The 19,125-nt window shown below is 48.7% G+C and overlaps 1 protein-coding gene across 1 annotated transcript in view; it reads right to left on the bottom strand.

The window, feature by feature from the left end:
- The window catches only part of CLCN6 (chloride voltage-gated channel 6), a 30,302-nt gene extending 11,182 nt beyond the window's left edge, over nt 1–19,120 (bottom strand). The window contains exons 1-17 of the mRNA XM_075839349.1: nt 18,884–19,120; nt 13,655–13,714; nt 12,554–12,619; nt 12,080–12,145; nt 9,724–9,790; nt 9,389–9,495; nt 9,173–9,299; nt 8,950–9,017; nt 8,544–8,602; nt 7,382–7,514; nt 7,057–7,170; nt 5,037–5,203; nt 4,830–4,956; nt 3,352–3,481; nt 3,119–3,272; nt 2,885–3,044; nt 1,385–1,491 (exon numbers count right to left, since the gene is read on the bottom strand). Of these exons, the coding sequence (XP_075695464.1) occupies nt 1,385–1,491; nt 2,885–3,044; nt 3,119–3,272; nt 3,352–3,481; nt 4,830–4,956; nt 5,037–5,203; nt 7,057–7,170; nt 7,382–7,514; nt 8,544–8,602; nt 8,950–9,017; nt 9,173–9,299; nt 9,389–9,495; nt 9,724–9,790; nt 12,080–12,145; nt 12,554–12,619; nt 13,655–13,714; nt 18,884–18,961 (1,790 nt within the window). The 5' untranslated portion in view covers nt 18,962–19,120. The remainder of the gene's footprint in view (nt 1–1,384; nt 1,492–2,884; nt 3,045–3,118; nt 3,273–3,351; nt 3,482–4,829; nt 4,957–5,036; nt 5,204–7,056; nt 7,171–7,381; nt 7,515–8,543; nt 8,603–8,949; nt 9,018–9,172; nt 9,300–9,388; nt 9,496–9,723; nt 9,791–12,079; nt 12,146–12,553; nt 12,620–13,654; nt 13,715–18,883) is intronic.
- Nucleotides 19,121–19,125: the final 5 nt, after the last annotated feature.

Genomic DNA, 19,125 nt, shown 5'->3' on the forward strand with positions numbered 1-19,125 from the left:
GAGAGAGACTTCTAATATAGAGAGAGAGAGAGAGAGAGAGAGAGAGAGAGAGAGAGAGAGAGACTTCTAATATAGAGAGAGAGACTTCTAATATATATAGAGAGAGACTTCTAATATAGAGAGAGAGAGACTTCTAATATAGAGAGAGAGAGACTTCTAATATAGAGAGAGAGAGAGAGAGACAGACTTCTAATATAGAGAGGGAGACTTCTAATATAGAGAGAGAGAGAGACTTCTAATATAGGGAGAGAGAGAGAGACATCTAATATATATATATAGAGAGAGAGAGAGACTTCTAATATAGAGAGAGAGAGACTTCTAATATAGAGAGAGAGAGAGAGACTTCTAATATAGAGAGAGAGACTTCTAATATAGAGAGAGAGAGAGATGTGAGATAGATAGATAGATAGATGGATAGATAGATGGATAGGACTCCGCCCGGTTCAGAATGGAGCTGCATATATGGAAATAAACCCAAGGCGGGATTCACACGAACGGGTCGTTCCCGAGCCCGAGTGTCGGCCGGTAAAATCGGCCATTCTGCCCGGCCGGTTTGCATAAAGTTTTGCATCCGTGCCGGGCCGGGCAGATCCGGACAGTGACATCAGCGGCAACTCCTGAAGGGGAATCCCCATGTGTTCGGGGATTCCGCTTCAGGAGTTTCCCCTGATGTCACTGCCCAGATATGGACAGAGACATCAAGCGCTCTGTCCAGGAGCGGAATCCCCGAAAACACGGGGATTCCGCTCCTTCAAGGAGCTAAAGTGCGGCTAGCACATAGCAGAGCGGGGAGATACCTCCCCGCTCTGCTATAGTGGCGTCGCTACGGTAGTAGCAGCCGCAGCAGCTGCAGCTGCTAGCGGCGCCATCGAAGTTGTCGCCGTTCCAGGGTGCTTTTCAAGCAGGGGAAGGGAGCCAGCGCAGCGCTCCCTTCCACCTGCTGTACACCCCGGCCCTGCCACACCGTGTACAGCGATGCCATTCGTCAGAATGGCATCAACTCCTCCTCCTCACATGCACTCTGCGCTGTGAGGAGGAGATAGCGCGCAGGCTCCGGAAAACCCGGCCATCACTCGGGACACATCCCGGTGATGGCCGTGTATTACCCGGCCCCATAGACTTCTATGGGAGCCGGGCGGCCGGGTACCCGGGCGAAGATAGAGCATGTCCTATTTTTTGACGGCCGGATTTCCCGGCCGTCAAAAAATCGGTCGTGTGAATAGCCCCATTAGGGGTCTATTATTCCTAATGCAGCCGGGTGCCGGCCGATTTATGAACGGCCGGCACCCGGCCGGGAAACCCTGCCGTGTGAATGAGGCCTAAAACAGGACTACAGTTCCTGAAATGTTCCGGTTTCTACTGGTAAATATAATGAGCCCCCTACTTGTCCATCTCCTCCTCCGTCTCCCACTCCAGCAGCGGGACGCCTCTTAGCGCCACATGAATATCGTAGATGCCTTTGTTGAAGATGTCACCAGTCCACTTGGCGACCTGAATTAAAAAAATGCAGAAATTGTTAGTGACTAAGGCCGGCTATAGACTTACAAAGAGACAGGCGTATGAGCGCCGCTTATCTCCTGTAAGGATAAGACAGGATAAAAACCTACCAGTCCGATCCTCGCTTCTGCCCTGACGGCAGACATGGGGGATCATTAGACACCACAGAGAGCACCAGGAAGATTCATCAAAACGAGTGCAAAGGAAAAATGGAGCAGTTGCCCCTAGCAACCAATCAGGTCACTGCTTTCATTTTTCAACGGGCCTTTGAAAAATGAGAGCTGGAATCTGATTGGTTGCTATGGGCAACTAATCCATTTTCTCCTTGCACTAGTTTTGATCACCCCTCAGAATATTTTGCTGTGCCGCCAGGTTCACCGGAGGACACGGTCACCATCGGCTTCACTTCAGAACCGGAAGATCTTGGTGCGGTTAATATCAGTCATATATATCGCTGGAAACGTCTCTGGATCATGGTGGTACGGGATATAAAGTAGTGATCATGGGGGCAGGGAGTTTTCGCCACTTCCTGTCACTCATCCAAATAGAGAACAATACAGTCAGCCTGAAACGGCTGATAACAGGGAACAATAGATTGTATCCAACTGCCCCACAAATGGAGGAAAATTAGACTCTAGGTTGAGTGCGTGTATACGATCTATATACAATCTACATAAATTATTGGCAGATTTAATAATAGATGTTATTCACGATATTGCGCTGGAGTTACAGGTGTTAAAACTCCATTCACATCCAAGGCTGCATTCAAAATTCTGCTGCTTTCCCCTTCGCCCTCCGGCTGCAGGACCTCACATCACCCTGTAGATCCCGGCTTGTTCATGGTCAGTGTAGAGCATGTTGTGCTGCGATGCATTGTGGGAGATGTAGTGTTTACATCCAGAACTCTGCTGTAATCCAATATAGAAGTCCATTTCTCACAACACGACGCCGCCATGCAGTCAATCACAGGACCAAACCAAGCGGCGCCGCCATCGCATTGGAAAACAATGTTTAAATACCTGCAGTTTACAGTATTTTTCTCTTGGACGGCTTCTATAAAAAAAATCACATTATATTATCACATGTAAAAGGCCAGAACTTTCTCACTGCCTTGACCATTTTCTATTCTTAGGTCTATCAGATCAGAGGTGAAAAACTCCAAATGGCACGCGGCAGAATTTCTGAATGCAGCTTTGGATGTGACTGGAGCACAGGACACGCCGCGACTCAGGATTAGTAGACGATGATGAAAGTTGAGTCTATGCAAAATTACCCAATGTGATGTGCAGAGTATATAATAAATCGACCAAAAAAACAGTACTTTGCGACCTGCTTAGAGACAAGAACATGGCGGCACCCGCTTACATACAAGCACCTCACGCCTCACCATAAGTGTGATCATTATTGGTAATCCGTAGGAGATCTCGTTGGTGGATTCAATCAGGATGACCGTAAGGCTGATCGTCATCCGGACCACACCGCCCAGGAAAGCCGCAGCTCCGATCAGGGCGAACGTTCCAGAGTAGATATGAGTCAATCCCAAGTAACTAGGACAGAGATACAGAAAGTTACGCCCCAGCGCTGCGGCTACAAGGGGAGAACCCGCGGGTGTATATTCTACCTTTTCAGGAGGTTAGCCACCAAGCGACCAAAGGCCGCGCCGCAGAGCAAGGAGGGCACGAAGAGGCCGCTGGGAACGGACATCCCGTACGTCCAGCAGGACAGGAGGAAGTACAGACAGCAGAAGACAGACAGAGTGACCGGACTGAAAGTGCCTGGAACACAAGAGACGGACGCCACCGTTACAGACGTCCCGATGCGCCGTAGCGGCGTTACAACCGCCTTCCTACTGACCGTCCTGGTGGAAAAGCTGCAAGATGGCCGACTCCTGGGGATTGAAGAACAGCGTCGCCATGTCGTTGTAGGTGTTGTTGGGACAGAAGAACGTTTTGATGCTGGAATTGACTTCATCGGAAAGGGAGACCTAAGAAAATGAACAACTGGGGTGTGAATCTAGCGCAGACGAAGGACCGCGGCACTGCCCGTAGTAACCGGTGGAAAACTCGCTTCATTTCTGACCTGGTCGGCATAGGATTGGCTGCCGCGGGTCACATTACCGTACGGACAGATGAGGACACTGAACGTTTTCCTAAGTATTAGGCCTAATGGTTAAAAGAAATCCACTCTCCTCAGTTTTAAACCGACATGGAGTCATTTTGGAATGGCTTTGCTCGTCTTGCACAGATTTTAATTCACATGATTTGTTCTTCTCCATTCGCAACCAAAGCTAATTCAGAATAGTGCAGGTTTACTCCTACCGGAGGGCATTATGGGAGGTCAAAGTTACAAAGCCGAGCTGTTAGGTCGCCTGTCTGACAGCGGGGTGGTGCTAAATAAGTGTCTGTTTCCAAGGGCAACCAGGAGTATTTTGAAAACAGCTCTGGTTGTGAATGGAAAGAACAGGAACCGCAAGACAAAGTTTTTACAGTGACTCAACTTTATGTGTAGTAAAATGTTGTTCACCGCAGAAGTGCACTTTCAGAGGGCTTTCTGCGAACCCCATCAATTATAGATGGTGACGTGTGCAATATAATAGAATAGTGAGCGCAGCTCTGGAGTATACCGCTGGATGTAACTGAGGAACAAGGGGGCACCCGTGTTTATTGGAGCGCTGTGGCACCTTCAATACCGGTCACAGTGATGTCCATGTGTGTGCCGCTGTCACAGCTCAGCCCACTAAAGTGAACTGGGCAAAGCTGGCATACCAGGCGAGCGGCATGGACTGGTGTGGTGCTGTGTTAGTACTGCAGTGAAGGGGCTCCAGCACTCCAGAAAGTTCTTTTTTATAAGCACACGATCAATAAAAGCTTCTAAAAAATAGATTTCAAGCTTTAAATGGATATTTGTTGTAGGTGGAGACTTCTTTTAAATTTGGGTGTGTGAGAATCCTGAAAACTCCACCCGCAGCTGAACTTTTGGAGTTCTGTCCAAGAATAGAAAAACATGGCTGCCATCTTCCAAAAACAGTGCCCCACCTGTCCACAGGTTGTGTCTAGTATTGCAGCTCAGTCCCACTCACGTAAATGGAGCGGAGCTAAAATACCAGACAACTCGTGGACAGGTGTGGTGCGGTTTCTGGGAAAAAAGCAGCCATGTTTTTTTAACCCTGTACGATCTTTTTAATCTGATAAAAGATGGAACCGGAACAAGAAGAGGGAAGATATCTGGGACATTGTGGAGCACTGGGGGGGGGGGGGACAAACTGACGAAGAGGGGAAGCGGTGGGAAGAAGAATACTTGTAATATTGTCCATAGCAGTAATTATAAAGTACCTGCGCGGCGCTGGTGCCGTTATTCCAGTCATTTGGGGGAGACAATGTCCGACACTCTCCCAGGACCATCGACGACACAAAGACAACGACGGTGGTGACTAAAGAGACTAAGAGACTCTCACAAACTCTGGAAGAGAAGGAGAAGCATGAGGGTGTCGTACACGGAGGTATCTGGTGGACTCTGTGGCACTGGGGGGGAAGGGTTACCTGATAAGCTTTGGCTTGGGGTGCACATTCTTCATCCGGTATTTTGCCAGTCTCTTATTCAAGCAGTTAAAAGTGGCTCCAAGTAGCCCCCCAACCACCCCCATCATAATAAAGAAGGCCAAATCCAGAACCGTCCACAAGTGACACTTCTTATCAGAGTCGGAGCACTAAGAAAGGAACACAGCAAACTGAGTATTAATACCACATGACCATGTTACACTAGGAAATGTATGACTGAAAACAGTTCTTAAAGGGGAGCTCTTCATTGGAGACACAAACCATAAAGGGAACTGCATTTCTTGTAGGGGTTTTATTGGTTTTAGGTAAATATAGTTTGTAGGAATCAGTACAAGACAAGTAATATATGTACACAGTGACTCCACCAGCAGAATAGTGAGTGCAGCTCTGGAGTATAATACAGGATGTAACTCAGGATCAGTACAGGATAAGTAATGTAATGTATGTACACAGTGACTCCACCAGCAGAATAGTGAGTGCAGCTCTGGAGTATAATACAGGATGTAACTCAGGATTAGTACAGGATAAGTAATGTAATGTATGTACACAGTGACTCCACCAGCAGAATAGTGAGTGCAGCTCTGGAGTATAATACAGGATGTAACTCAGGATCAGTACAGGATAAGTAATGTAATGTATGTACACAGTGACTCTGCCAGCAGAATAGTGAGTGCAGCTCTGGAGTATAATACAGGATGTAACTCAGGATCAGTACAGGATAAGTAATGTAATATATGTACACAGTGACTCCACCAGCAGAATAGGGAGTGCAGCTCTGGAGTATAATACAGGATGTAACTCCGGATCAGTACAGGATAAGTAATGTAATGTATGTACACAGTGACTCCACCAGCAGAATAGTGAGTGCAGCTCTGGAGTATAATACAGGGTGTAACTCAGGATCAGTACAGGATAAGTAATGTAATGTATGTACACAGTGACTCCACCAGCAGAATAGTGAGTACAGCTCTGGAGTATAATACAGGATGTAACTCAGGATCAGTACAGGATAAGTAATGAATGTACACAGTGACTCCACCAGCAGAATAGTGAGCGCAGCTCTGGAGTATAATACAGGATGTAACTCAGGATCAGTACAGGATAAGTAATGTAATGTATGTACACAGTGACTCCACCAGCAGAATAGCGAGTGCAGCTCTGGAGTATAATACAGGGTGTAACTCCGGATCAGTACAGGATAAGTAATGTAATGTATGTACACAGTGACTCCACCAGCAGAATAGTGAGTGCAGCTCTGGAGTATAATACAGGGTGTAACTCCGGATCAGTACAGGAAAAGTAATGTAATGTATGTACACAGTGACTCCACCAGCAGAATAGTGAGTGCAGCTCTGGAGTATAATACAGGATGTAACTCAGGATCAGTACAGGATAAGTAATGTAATGTATGTACACAGTGACTCCACCAGCAGAATAGTGAGTGCAGCTCTGGAGTATAATACAGGATGTAACTCAGGATCAGTACCGGATAAGTAATGTAATGTATGTACACAGTGACTCCACCAGCAGAATAGTGAGTGCAGCTCTGGAGTATAATACAGGATGTAACTCAGGATCAGTACAGGATAAGCAATGTAATGTATGTACACAGTGACTCCACCAGCAGAATAGTGAGTGCAGCTCTGGAGTATAATACAGGATGTAACTCAGGATCAGTAATGTAATGTATGTACACAGTGACTGAACGCTTTCTGTAGATTCTATATATAAATTGGTAAATGTTGATCATTGGTTAATATATGCTTGTACCGGATACTGTTCGTACCCTGTAGAATGCCAAGGCTGACCACAGATGCATAGATCAGGCCCCGAGGACTCCTATAAATTGTAAATGATCTGCTTGCTGTGAAGGAATACATGTACAGTATGTGAGATTTCTATTCTATGCACGTGAAAAGTGTAATCTTATAGGAAAGGATATTTATGTATAAGAGTTTAATTTAAATGACTACAGATAAGGATGTAACTATCACGTACACACCTTGAATTCCCCGAAATTCAGCAGCCCAGGCACTTGGAACGATCCCCAACTTGAAAACAGAATCCCAGAACGGAAGAAATTCAATGTAAATGTGGCAGACATGGAGCAGAAGAGCTGACGAGGGAGGAGGATACGACAATCAGATCCACATGGAGCTCTCAAAAAAATGACACACAAACCCGGGATCCCTCCACTGTGATCCGGAGGTGTATACATTATATATGTATTACAGATCAGACCTGTGCGCTGTATACACCTATATACCCGGGAGACTCCAAATAATCCCTAAACCTTCAAGTCCTTCTTATTAGGCAGTCACACTCACCACTTTCCAGGTCAGTCCCTGATTCCAGAAACTCGATCCTTCTTCCAAACTGAACAGCGTCCCCCCGATAGGAGCACCAAAAGCAGCAGCCACCCCAGCGGCAGCTCCAGCAGACACAAAGTCCCTCTTGTCCCTAAAGACAGAAAATAACATGAGTAATTGGCATCTTCCATGGTAGTAACACACGAGAACTGACCCGTATTATGGGCAGATTATGGCACCCACAAACACGTAACAAACAGGAATATACAAGGTCATAGGTGAAAGTGGGACGATTCCTACCTCTATAGCAGGGGTCATCAACCTACAGCGCTCCAGCTGTTATGAGACTACAATTCCCAGCATGCCCCGACAGCCTATGGCTGGAATAATAAAAACAAGGCTGTCAGGGCATGCTGGGATTTGTAGTTTAAAGGTTGCTGACCCCTGCTGTATAGCTATAGTGTTATAAGTCCAGAGACTATCCCGATACCGGACTGGATTATCGCTGACCATCGAGCTGTGAGGGTTGCCATTTTTTGGGGAAGATTTACTAATGCAATTTCAGCAGTTCCCACTTACGGCAGCTTACTTTTAAAGGGGAACACTCCTCTTTAAATTGAGATTCTCACCATCTCCAACACGCAGTGCTCGTCTAGCCCGTTTAGGAAAACCAATTCTGCCATTTTCACGCTAAATGACAATGTAGATAGTAAACACCTCATATAAGCACTAGGCTATTTTGTAGGTTTGTGCCGGAACGGGGAAGATTTATAATGGGCGACCCATACACTGATGCATATAGGTCAGCTCTAAGGAGGACACGTGGGATGGCGGCGGCTGCAGGTATCATTTAAGAGGCTGATCTCCACGTGTCTCCAAGGATCAGCTGTAATCTCTGGCTAATCGTTGTGTGTAGGATTACAAAGCGCCCAAATGAACGGGCAACTATGTCATACAGTGACATCAAGGATGCCAAAGCGGAGGGGTTCCCCCTATTATGTCCATAACAGGTGTCAGATTCCCTCAGTGATAAGTCAATCGTGTGGGGTCCAGGTAAGCGGGACCCCCAAGATCAGCTTATCGCCGGGAACCTGTTTTGGGCTAAAGGGTTGTCCCTATGATGAGATTAGAGAAACAAAACCAGAATAAATTTAGGGAAATCATCCCCACAACCTGTCACCTGTCACTGCGGAAATAGGGAAAGTCAAAGCGGATCTTCTGGAAGGAAATACTCTGGAACTAAGAAGGAAAACGAGAAAAAAAAGAAGACAGATTTTAGATATTTCATGGATGTGATCAATAGGAATATTTCATTGTGGGGTATTTGAAGATGACATCATTATAAGGGGCTTCCCCGACACCCCATATAATGTGATGCGGTCTTCTTTATAAAACGGTTTAACTAATGGCCTCTCCTTACGATAGACCATCAAGGTATGACTGGTGGGGGTCAAATATGCGGGATCACCGATGAGGAGCACAATGAAGGGGTCTTGGCGCCCCTGCAAGTGCCGCTTCTCCTTCATTGCCCGGATACTGCAGCTCGTCCCATTTACTTGATGTGAATGCAGTCCTTAGGACCTCACCTGAGGCAGTCCCGCTCCAACGACAGCGCCACTGTGAATCATTGGTCCTTCCTTTCCAACAAACAGTCCTGAAAAGAGAATGGAGAAACATCATGGTGCTCCGGGATACAGCCACTTCTACAGCCGCTCCATATACAATTTCAGAACTAGGGAAAAGTCCCTGCCGCATTGTTTTAACATGACCTGTGTGGAGTAAACTACCAGGAGATGGCGCTGTCCTTACCTCCGGACACACTGAACAAGACCCCCAGAGCTTTGCAGACGAGTGTTTTGAGCCGGACCACACCGGGGACCTTCACACCGTTTAGGTAACATTTGATCTCGGGAATTCCTGAACCGGCTGCCACGGGCTAAGTAGCGGACAGAGACTTGGTTATTATTAGGACGCAATGGCGAGATAAAACGTTCTATTGCTTATGAGAAACCCCCCAGACGTTACCTGTATGAGCACGAATAAAGTGGCAATGAAGGCAAAAGTTAAATTGAATCCAAGTAGTTCCAGCAGAGACAGGGCAAGGCATCCTCGGTCTGTACACTCCTCCACAGCTGACAGCGCTACGTCAAGGAAACACCTAAGACAGTCTATGATCCAGGTCTCAAACCAAATACAAATTTAGGAAACACAAGTGATCTCAGCTGAACAGATTCTACACACGACTCCCTAAGAATATAAGACTGTGCGGTGTGAGAACGTAACGGCGGGGCCCAATAACGATGGAGAGGTGCAGAACTGCATCCAAATGCCACCGAGCCCGGCGCGCTGGGGAAGGATACAGCCTTGTACCACACGGAACTTAAACTGAGAAAATAGGCGAACAAAGTAATCCACAAACAGCCCGACCTGCGCACAGGAAAAGAGACGTCAGTACGAAAAGCAAAGGCGATGACGTAACCTTCATTAAAGTGACCCTCCGGTCCTGTGACAACATTTTATACATGATGGTATATATGGAGTAATATTACATGATGCCCTCCAGTTGTGCCCCTCTGCTGTGCCTCCGGGTTGTCCAAACATGGCTGCAGCGCGTCTGGGACAGTCCCACTGTTCTCGGATTGGCCAGGGCTGCTCACCTGATCAGTTCTGGCCGATCCAAGAACAAAGGGAGTGTCTAAGACCCAGTCTGTGAAGCGCTGTGGCCATTTTGGGACAGCAGAGGGGACCCCAAAGCAGCGGATACAAAGGCATAGCGGGGGGGGGTTGTTTACTCCAGGTATTAAAACTCCATACACCCCACCACATTTATAACTTTTGTCCTGGGACCGGCAGTCGCTTTAAAAGGAGATTTCTGGAGAGAGAAAATTGTTGGCCCATCCTCAGGATAGGCCATCAGTATCTGATCAGTGGGGGTCCAAACCTCTGCACCCCGATCAGCTGTTTTGAAGGGGCCGCGGAGCTTGTGCGAGCGATACTTCCCTTTCATTGCTCAATATTGTGAGATGCTGACGCACTTGTGGCGGTGGTTCACAGTATTACAGCCTTCCCCTAATCACTTGAGTGGGAAAAGTCTGTAATACCGTGAACCGCCACTACAAGTGCGTCAGCATTTCACAATATTAAGCAGTATAGGGAATGAAGGGGAAGGAGCGCTCGCACAAGCGCCATGGCCCGGTCAAAATAGATGATCGACGGGGGTGCCGAGAGCTGGACTCCCACGGATGAGATATTGACGGCCTATCCTTAGGATAGGCCATCAGTTTTCTCTTTCAAGAAAACCCCACTTAACAACATATAAATAGGATATCCCATCAGGGTCTGACAACAGAGACCAGTGCCGGACCCCGCTGATCAGACATCGATAGGATGGGCTCTAATCAATACCCCTTCAATTGTCCAATTTTACATCACATATATTCACCTAAATTGAGGCAGAATTCCACTTCAGGTGTAAACGATTTTATTTCAGTCATATACTCCATGGTGATGCGTCTCCGCAGCCTGCTTATTAGCTCTGCTCTATTAGGATCAGTGACTCCAGCTGAGCTGCATTGTCTATTGGAGTCTGAGGTAGTCTGAAATCCTCCCCAAGTCTCATCAGTGGCTCAAGCTGCTACTCTCAATTTTTCATGCTCAGGGCTCGTCCACACTCTGTGGAATTGCCGCGTCTTTTCCGGCCAGAAATTTCGGCCAGAAAAAAAACGCAGCAGAACACAGTAGCAGCATAGTGGGTGACATTGAACAAATCTCATCCACACGTTGTGTAAAATTTCCGAGCCGAAACTGACCTGCGGTGCGTATTTTTCGGACCGCAACATGTCAATTCTTGCTGCATTTTTCAGAGGCGATGTCTCCATCTCCCAACATTGGGAAAAACGCAGCAATTTACGCACCATTTTTTGCCCTAAAAACAGCAGGAAATGGTGCGTTTTTGCCGCAGCGGAGAGTCTTTGACTTTCAACGGAATTGCTGCAGAAATTTTCGGCAGCAATTCCGTTGTGTGTGGACAAGCCCTTGAAGAGAACCTTTCACTACCCCATACACATGCAGCTGAGTGCACCGTGTTATAGGCGCTGCTACATAGACCCTGGGGCACCTTGAATTACCTGTCTAGCCTCCGCCGTCCTGGAGAGATCGGTGCCGTTATTATTGGCGCTCATATGTAAATCAGCCCTTGTACTGCAGCCAGAAGCCGATCTGTCACTGTCCGCTGCTGATTGGCTGCTGACTATCACGCCACCCTGCCCTTTAAATGTCCAGGAACGCCCCACTTACAGTTCAGGGGGTCATTTACATATCGGGCGCCAATAATAACGGCACCGATATCTCCGGGACGGCGGAGGCTAGACCGGTCATTCAAGGTGCCCCAGGGTCTGTGCTGCAGGCCTATAACACGGTGAACTCAGCTGCACGTGTATAGTGACAGGTCCTCTTTCACGCTGCAGCTCTGCTTGTACATAGAAATATATCCAGATATCCAGCAGGAAGTCGGTGCATGGAGAGTAAGGACGGAAGGATTATAAACTACAAGCAAATAAACTATTTGGTAATAAAGACAAAACATTGATCGTAAAGTCGGTAACGATAATCAATATATCAATGGTCAGCCTTAGTCCGAGCCCGCAACCGGAGCTGAACGGCAACTGTTAGAAAAATCATTATAAAAATGAAAGAAAACACAATAAAGCTTTGTACCAGTCCCGTGCAGACGCCGATCACAAACACCATGATCCACCGCACCGCCTCGTACCGCCCGGACTTCTGTCAATAGAGGAGAAACCCGCAGTATCAGCAGAACACAGTGTAATGCAAGTAAAGCTTAATCATTGTATAAGGAGGAGTTGTTTAAATTCTTCACGATTATCAAGATCTCTGCTTGCAGCTAGTGAATGGCAACACTCCCTATTTACATTCATTGGCTGAAAACCCATGCAGACCGTTTTGCTTACTGAGCTGAGGGGAGTTTCAATGTATCAGTGTGGGTCAGTGCTACAGAACTGGGGGGTGCCCGCTCCGATACATTGTAACAAATTGCAGATGTGTTTGTTTTTTTAGCCTCTCCATGTAAACAATTATGTTTTCATTCACTGACAGCAAAGAGGAAATCAAATTCAATCTGTTGCCTCACGACTGTTGATGGCTTCGTCTCGGGGTTCTGCAGAACGTTACCTTGTGGGTAATGGATTCCAGCACTTCCAGATACGGGTCATTGATGCATCGGTCGTAGTCCAAACTCTGCAGCACAGGGAGACACGGAGAATAAAGCAGATTAAATAACACTACACAGAACCCGATGACAAGACTGATGTAAAGGTGAACGAGGAACCTACGCCTATAGGGGAGGACGCAGCATATAAAGCAATTCCCTAATATAGGGAGCGGGTCTGATAATAGAAGTAGGAGTGGGAGCGTTCTCTCAAAAGGAGGTTCTGTTTTAGGACAGCCTGCGTCTGCGGAGCCATAATCAGGGTGCAGGCTGCCGTAAGTGGTGACCTGTATTCTGCTGATGATAACAATGGTGAGGACACTTCTGTACTTGTCCAGGAAGTAAAGTGTTAAAGAAAAAAGTTGCAGTAACACAGGTCGTGGCTGGCAGGTAACCACACCTGGGGCAACGCAGGGTTCTTAAAGGGGGGTTTTCAATGGCGTTTTACTTGTAGTGCCGGCGTACACAACTTGCACACTCAATCGCATTAATAAGCAGTGTCAAATAGGACGCCATCTTTACAATGGTGCCATTATTTTAGTCCGTGCCCCAATGACAAATTCCCTTTTAATAATAACATTCTCTCTGTATGCAGCCACCAGGGGGAGCTCACTGCATAGGGATGTATACAGATCCCATTGAAGTCAATGATAAATCAGTATGCAATGAGCTCCCCCTAGTGGTAAAAGAATTCTCCTGAGCTTCTCAGAGGTGGGTGGTCCTTCAGTTTGCCCAGGCACAGGGGGTGTCTTGTAGAGATTTAGAGTTGCCATAGACACTTAGCAGAAGGTACTTCCAGTCCTGGCGTCCGGGGAGAGGAATATGATGGCCGGGACCCAATGCTGGAGGAGATCCCGAGATAAGAGGCAGAGTCAAGATAGAAATAGAAACTCTTGGGTCCTCTACCTAACAATCGAGGGGCCTCATTTATTAAAACTGGTGCACTCATGTAGAAGAAGTCACGTCCGGTCTACTGAAGATGCCTAAGGGCCCGGCTGAAAACGTGACTCCTCATGGCCGCATCCCTGGTCAGGTGACAATATGGAGTCGGTGTCTTTGCTTACTTCATAATCTTTACGGGGTAAGATTTCCTCGTCTTCTTCACGCGTCTCCCCCAAAATAGTCTGAAAGATAAATATAAAGGATTAATGTTCCGATTTGTACCACAAGTTAATAAACATCTCAGAACAAAATATCATTGTGCCTATAAATGTCCCTCTTCATAGTCCGCCCAGTATTGCACTTGTAAGAGCAGCAGTTTGTGCTCCAGAGCTGCCCTTTATACTGGGGTCAGGAAGTTACCACCATAAGAAGCCATTTAAGAGACTATGGAGAACTGAATTTGGTCACCCGGTAACTCAGCTCCATACAAGTATTCACAGACCCCTTCCTCATCTCTCCTCCCTCTCTATCTTTTGCACGCTTCTTCCATAGTAAAGCCCCTGTGCCCCCGTGCCTACTTGTGGCAGTACACAAGGGAATGGCACTCCCGTACTGTGCTGGGAATGGCCGCATAACCGCCCACATGTACTAGTTAAGCGACAACCCCTTTAGTCATAGAAAACGGTCATTTTGGGGACTGTCAGGAACTGCTCCACATTTTCACTTTATTTCGACAATATTGCAGCAACCCCGACTTGCAGCTAAAAACGGACTCATATAAAAGCCGTCTTAGAGAAATCCTGCTAAACATTCCTCTGACGTTCTGCATTTACCAACCACGTACCAGGCTGCGCCCACGCCAGCTTATAATATAATACCCTTTATAATAACCCAGCAGCACAAATGGGATAAAAATGACTCTGATCAGAGGAGCTACCAATCTAAATGGAAACCAGGAAAAGTAATGGCGGAAGACATGCTGAATGCGGGCCGGCTGCCTCTCTAGCGCCCCCTCCAGTCAGTACAGACAGCGAAATAAGATAGACAAATGGTCTTGTGAGAATATTTGGGGAGGGGCTGTTGGACGTCCATTCTTCTAAGTGATCCTGACCGTTTAACCCTTTTTAAAGCTGCGATCAATATTGGCCTCCAGTCCCGGGACACATATGATGGGGTATATGGAGTAATTATATCTGGTGCCCTCCAGTTGTGCCCCTCTGCTGTAGATCCGGCGATTTACGGTCCCCTCTGTGCTGTCCCAAAGTGGATGCAGCGCTTCTTAGACTACGAATCTGAGACACTCCCACTGTTGCCTGATTGGCCAGGGCTGCTCCCGTCCAGTTCTGTCCAATCCGTGAACAGGGGGAGTGTCTTAGACTCCATCTGAGAATTGCTGTGGTCATTTTGAGACAACACAGAGGGGACCCTAAAACGGCGGATCCCCAGCATAGAGGGGCACAACTAGCGGGCACCAGGTAATATTACTCCATGGACCATCACATTTATCACTTTAGGGTCGCTTTAAGGTGCCCATACATATTAGATAAACGTCAGATGAACCCTCCGACAGGACCGGCTGACCATCTAATGTGTATAGGGGTGTCGGGACGCTCCCCCCAATGGCAGATATTCGGGAAAGAAGGATCGGGTATGCTGGATCCTTTGTTCTCACAGGAGATAAGCCGCTACCAGGGGTGTGACAGCCGCTTATCCCGCCGAGCCGTGTGCATGTATAGGGGGGGGGGGGGGGGGAGATAGCGGTCAGCCGAGCGAGTGTTCAGCTCTCAGCTATCAGGTTCTTGGCCGACATCAGGAGCCCCAAATGGACACGGCGATCACGGACGTCTCACTTTACAGATGATCGAACCCGGTCTGTTATAATTATCTGAGGAAACGGATCAAAGGGAAGTCAAACAATGGAGAAGTCCGCGTTACGTTGGGACTAATGAATGTGTCAGTTTCGCTGGTTTCCAGCAGTTTAGTGGAGCCCCTTCATCCTTGTAGTTGGGGAGGGTCCCAGTCCATGATCCCCCAGATACTCCCGATACGTCTCAATGACGCAAAGGGTCAAGAATTTAGTCTTCGTCGGACCTGATCATTTTAGAGTAATATCATAATGTTAATTAAGAATTGGCGTCCACGGCCGGATCGTCAATTACCATGTAGTCCACGAACAGGCAGATCCCCCCCTTATTATATAGTAGCGAAGATACAATGATTGGACGGGAAGTAAAACCGCGGCACATGAGCTGACACTATAATATCCGGAGAGCTGACGCTAGAACATCCGGAGAGCTGACGCTATAACATCCGGAGAGCTGACGCTAGAACAGCCGGAGAGCTGATGCTAGAACAACCGGAGAGCTGACGCTATAACATCCGGAGAGCTGACGCCATAACAACCGGAGAGCTGACGCTATAACATCCGGAGAGCTGACGCTATAACATCCGGAGAGCTGACGCTATAACATCCGGAGAGCTGACGCTATAACATCCGGAGAGCTGACGCTATAACATCCGGAGAGCTGACGCTATAACATCCGTAGAGCTGACGCTATAACAGCCGGAGAGCTGACGCTATAACATCCGGAGAGCTGACGCTATAACATCCGTAGAGCTGACGCTATAACAGCCGGAGAGCTGACGCTATAACAGCCGGAGAGCTGACGCTATAACATCCGGAGAGCTGACGCTATAACATCCGGAGAGCTGACGCTATAACATCCGGAGAGCTGACGCTATAACATCCGGAGAGCGGACGCTATAACATCCGGAGAGCGGACGCTATAACATCCGGAGAGCTGACGCTATAACATCCGGAGAGCTGACGCTATAACATCCGTAGAGCTGACGCTATAACAGCCGGAGAGCTGACGCTATAACAGCCGGAGAGCTGACGCTATAACATCCGGAGAGCTGACGCTATAACATCCGGAGAGCTGACGCTATAACATCCGGAGAGCTGACGCTATAACATCCGGAGAGCGGACGCTATAACATCCGGAGAGCGGACGCTATAACATCCGGAGAGCTGACGCTATAACATCCGGAGAGCTGACGCTATAACATCCGGAGAGCTGACGCTATAACATCCGGAGAGCTGACGCTATAACATCCGGAGAGCTGACGCTATAACATCCGGAGAGCTGACGCTATAACATCCGGAGAGCTGACGCTATAACATCCGGAGAGCTGACGCTATAACATCCGGAGAGCTGACGCTATAACATCCGGAGAGCTGACGCTATAACATCCGGAGAGCTGACGCTATAACATCCGGAGAGCTGACGCTATAACATCCGGAGAGCTGACGCTATAACATCCGGAGAGCTGACGCTATAACATCCGGAGAGCTGACGCTATAACATCCGGAGAGCTGACGCTATAACATCCGTAGAGCTGACGCTATAACATCCGGAGAGCTGACGCTATAACATCCGGAGAGCTGACGCTATAACATCCGGAGAGCTGACGCTATAACATCCGGAGAGCTGACGCTATAACATCCGGAGAGCTGACGCTATAACATCCGGAGAGCTGACGCTATAACATCCGGAGAGCTGACGCTATAACAGCCGGAGAGCTGACGCTATAACATCCGGAGAGCTGACGCTATAACATCCGGAGAGCTGACGCTATAACATCCGGAGAGCTGACGCTATAACATCCGGAGAGCTGACGCTATAACATCCGGAGAGCTGACGCTATAACATCCGGAGAGCGGACGCTATAACATCCGGAGAGCTGACGCTATAACATCCGGAGAGCTGACGCTATAACATCCGGAGAGCTGACGCTATAACATCCGGAGAGCTGACGCTATAACATCCGGAGAGCTGACGCTATAACATCCGGAGAGCTGACGCTATAACATCCGGAGAGCGGACGCTATAACATCCGGAGAGCGGACGCTATAACATCCGGAGAGCTGACGCTATAACATCCGGAGAGCTGACGCTATAACATCCGGAGAGCGGACGCTATAACATCCGGAGAGCTGACGCTATAACATCCGGAGAGCTGACGCTATAACATCCGGAGAGCTGACGCTATAACAGCCGGAGAGCGGACGCTATAACATCCGGAGAGCTGACGCTATAACATCCGGAGAGCTGACGCTATAACATCCGGAGAGCTGACGCTATAACATCCGGAGAGCTGACGCTATAACATCCGGAGAGCTGACGCTATAACATCCGGAGAGCTGACGCTATAACATCCGGAGAGCTGACGCTATAACATCCGTAGAGCTGACGCTAGAACAGCCGGAGAGCTGACGCTAGAACAGCCGGAGAGCTGACGCTATAACATCCGGAGAGCTGACGCTAGAACAGCCGGAGAGCTGACGCTATAACATCCGGAGAGCTGACGCTATAACATCCGGAGAGCTGACGCTATAAGATCCGGAGAGCTTTCCTCGCAGAGCGCGGCCGCACGTGACTCACACGTCTCCGGATTAAGAATGACCTCAGATTATCAGTCACTTATTAGGCAGAATAAACAGAAAACACTCAAACATCACAGCAGCGGGTACACCTGGCACTGCCTATGTCTATGTGTACCCGCCTCTTACGGATGGCAGCCATACATGACCAGACCCAGGGGTAACAATCAGCAATTCCGACAGTTGGGAGTGATTGTTCTCACACAAGGATGGGGGTGTCAGGTGTAAGAGGGTGTGATGGGAGGGATGGCGGGTGATGGATTCAGTGGGGCTGTGGTGGATGTTGGAAATATCAGATTATGATTTAGGACTCAGCTGTATAAAGATGGTGGTGGGTGAATATCATGTGTTTGTAGTGGGTGTATGTGGGGTGTGAGGGAGGCGATAGACACATGGGATGGGCAGGTGCCCGGTGGGTGACATGTGGGATGGGCAGGTGCCCGGTGGGTGACACGTGGGATGGGAAGGTGCCCGGCGGGTGACACGTGGGATCGGCAGGTGCCCGGCGGGTGACACGTGGGATGGGCAGGTGCCCGGCGGGTGACACGTGGGATGGGCATGTGCCCAGCGGGTGACACGTGGGATGGGCAGGTGCCCGGCGGTTGACACGTGGGATGGGCAGGTTCCCGGTTGGTGACACGTGGGATGGGCAGGTGCAAGGTGGGTGACATGTGGGATGGGCAGGTGCAAGGTGGGTGACATGTGGGATGGGCAGGTGCAAGGTGGGTGACATGTGGGATGGGCAGGTGCAAGGTGGGTGACATGTGGGATCGGCAGGTGCCCAGCAGATGACACTTGGGATGGGCAGAGCTGCAGGTAAGGTGTGATGCTGGCAGGTGTAGGCTATAATTGGGCAGCTACTTGGGCGACATGTGGGATCAGCCTGACAAAGGAAACCATCACTATGGTAATAAATGTAGTCAGAGCCCCGCCCCCTGTCACTTATGTCCTGCACCCCAACTCTCACCAGCTCCTCCGGGGTGCGGCTCTCCCGGTCCCCGCAGCAGCAACAGCAGCAGCATCCCGAACCCCCGCACATCGCCATCTTTCTGTCATCCCCCTCCTCCCAGACAGGCGGCGGTCACATGATAACAGCAGCAGTCCCTAGAAGCCCCCCTAGAGACCGCCCGCAGGACACGCCCAGTCCGAGACACGTGATTTGTCCGCTCGTACGAACTGCGTCTAGCACACCCCGCCCCATAGGAGGCG

This window comes from Rhinoderma darwinii, chromosome 10 (genome assembly GCF_050947455.1).
Source record: "Rhinoderma darwinii isolate aRhiDar2 chromosome 10, aRhiDar2.hap1, whole genome shotgun sequence".
Taxonomy (NCBI): domain Eukaryota; kingdom Metazoa; phylum Chordata; class Amphibia; order Anura; family Rhinodermatidae; genus Rhinoderma; species Rhinoderma darwinii.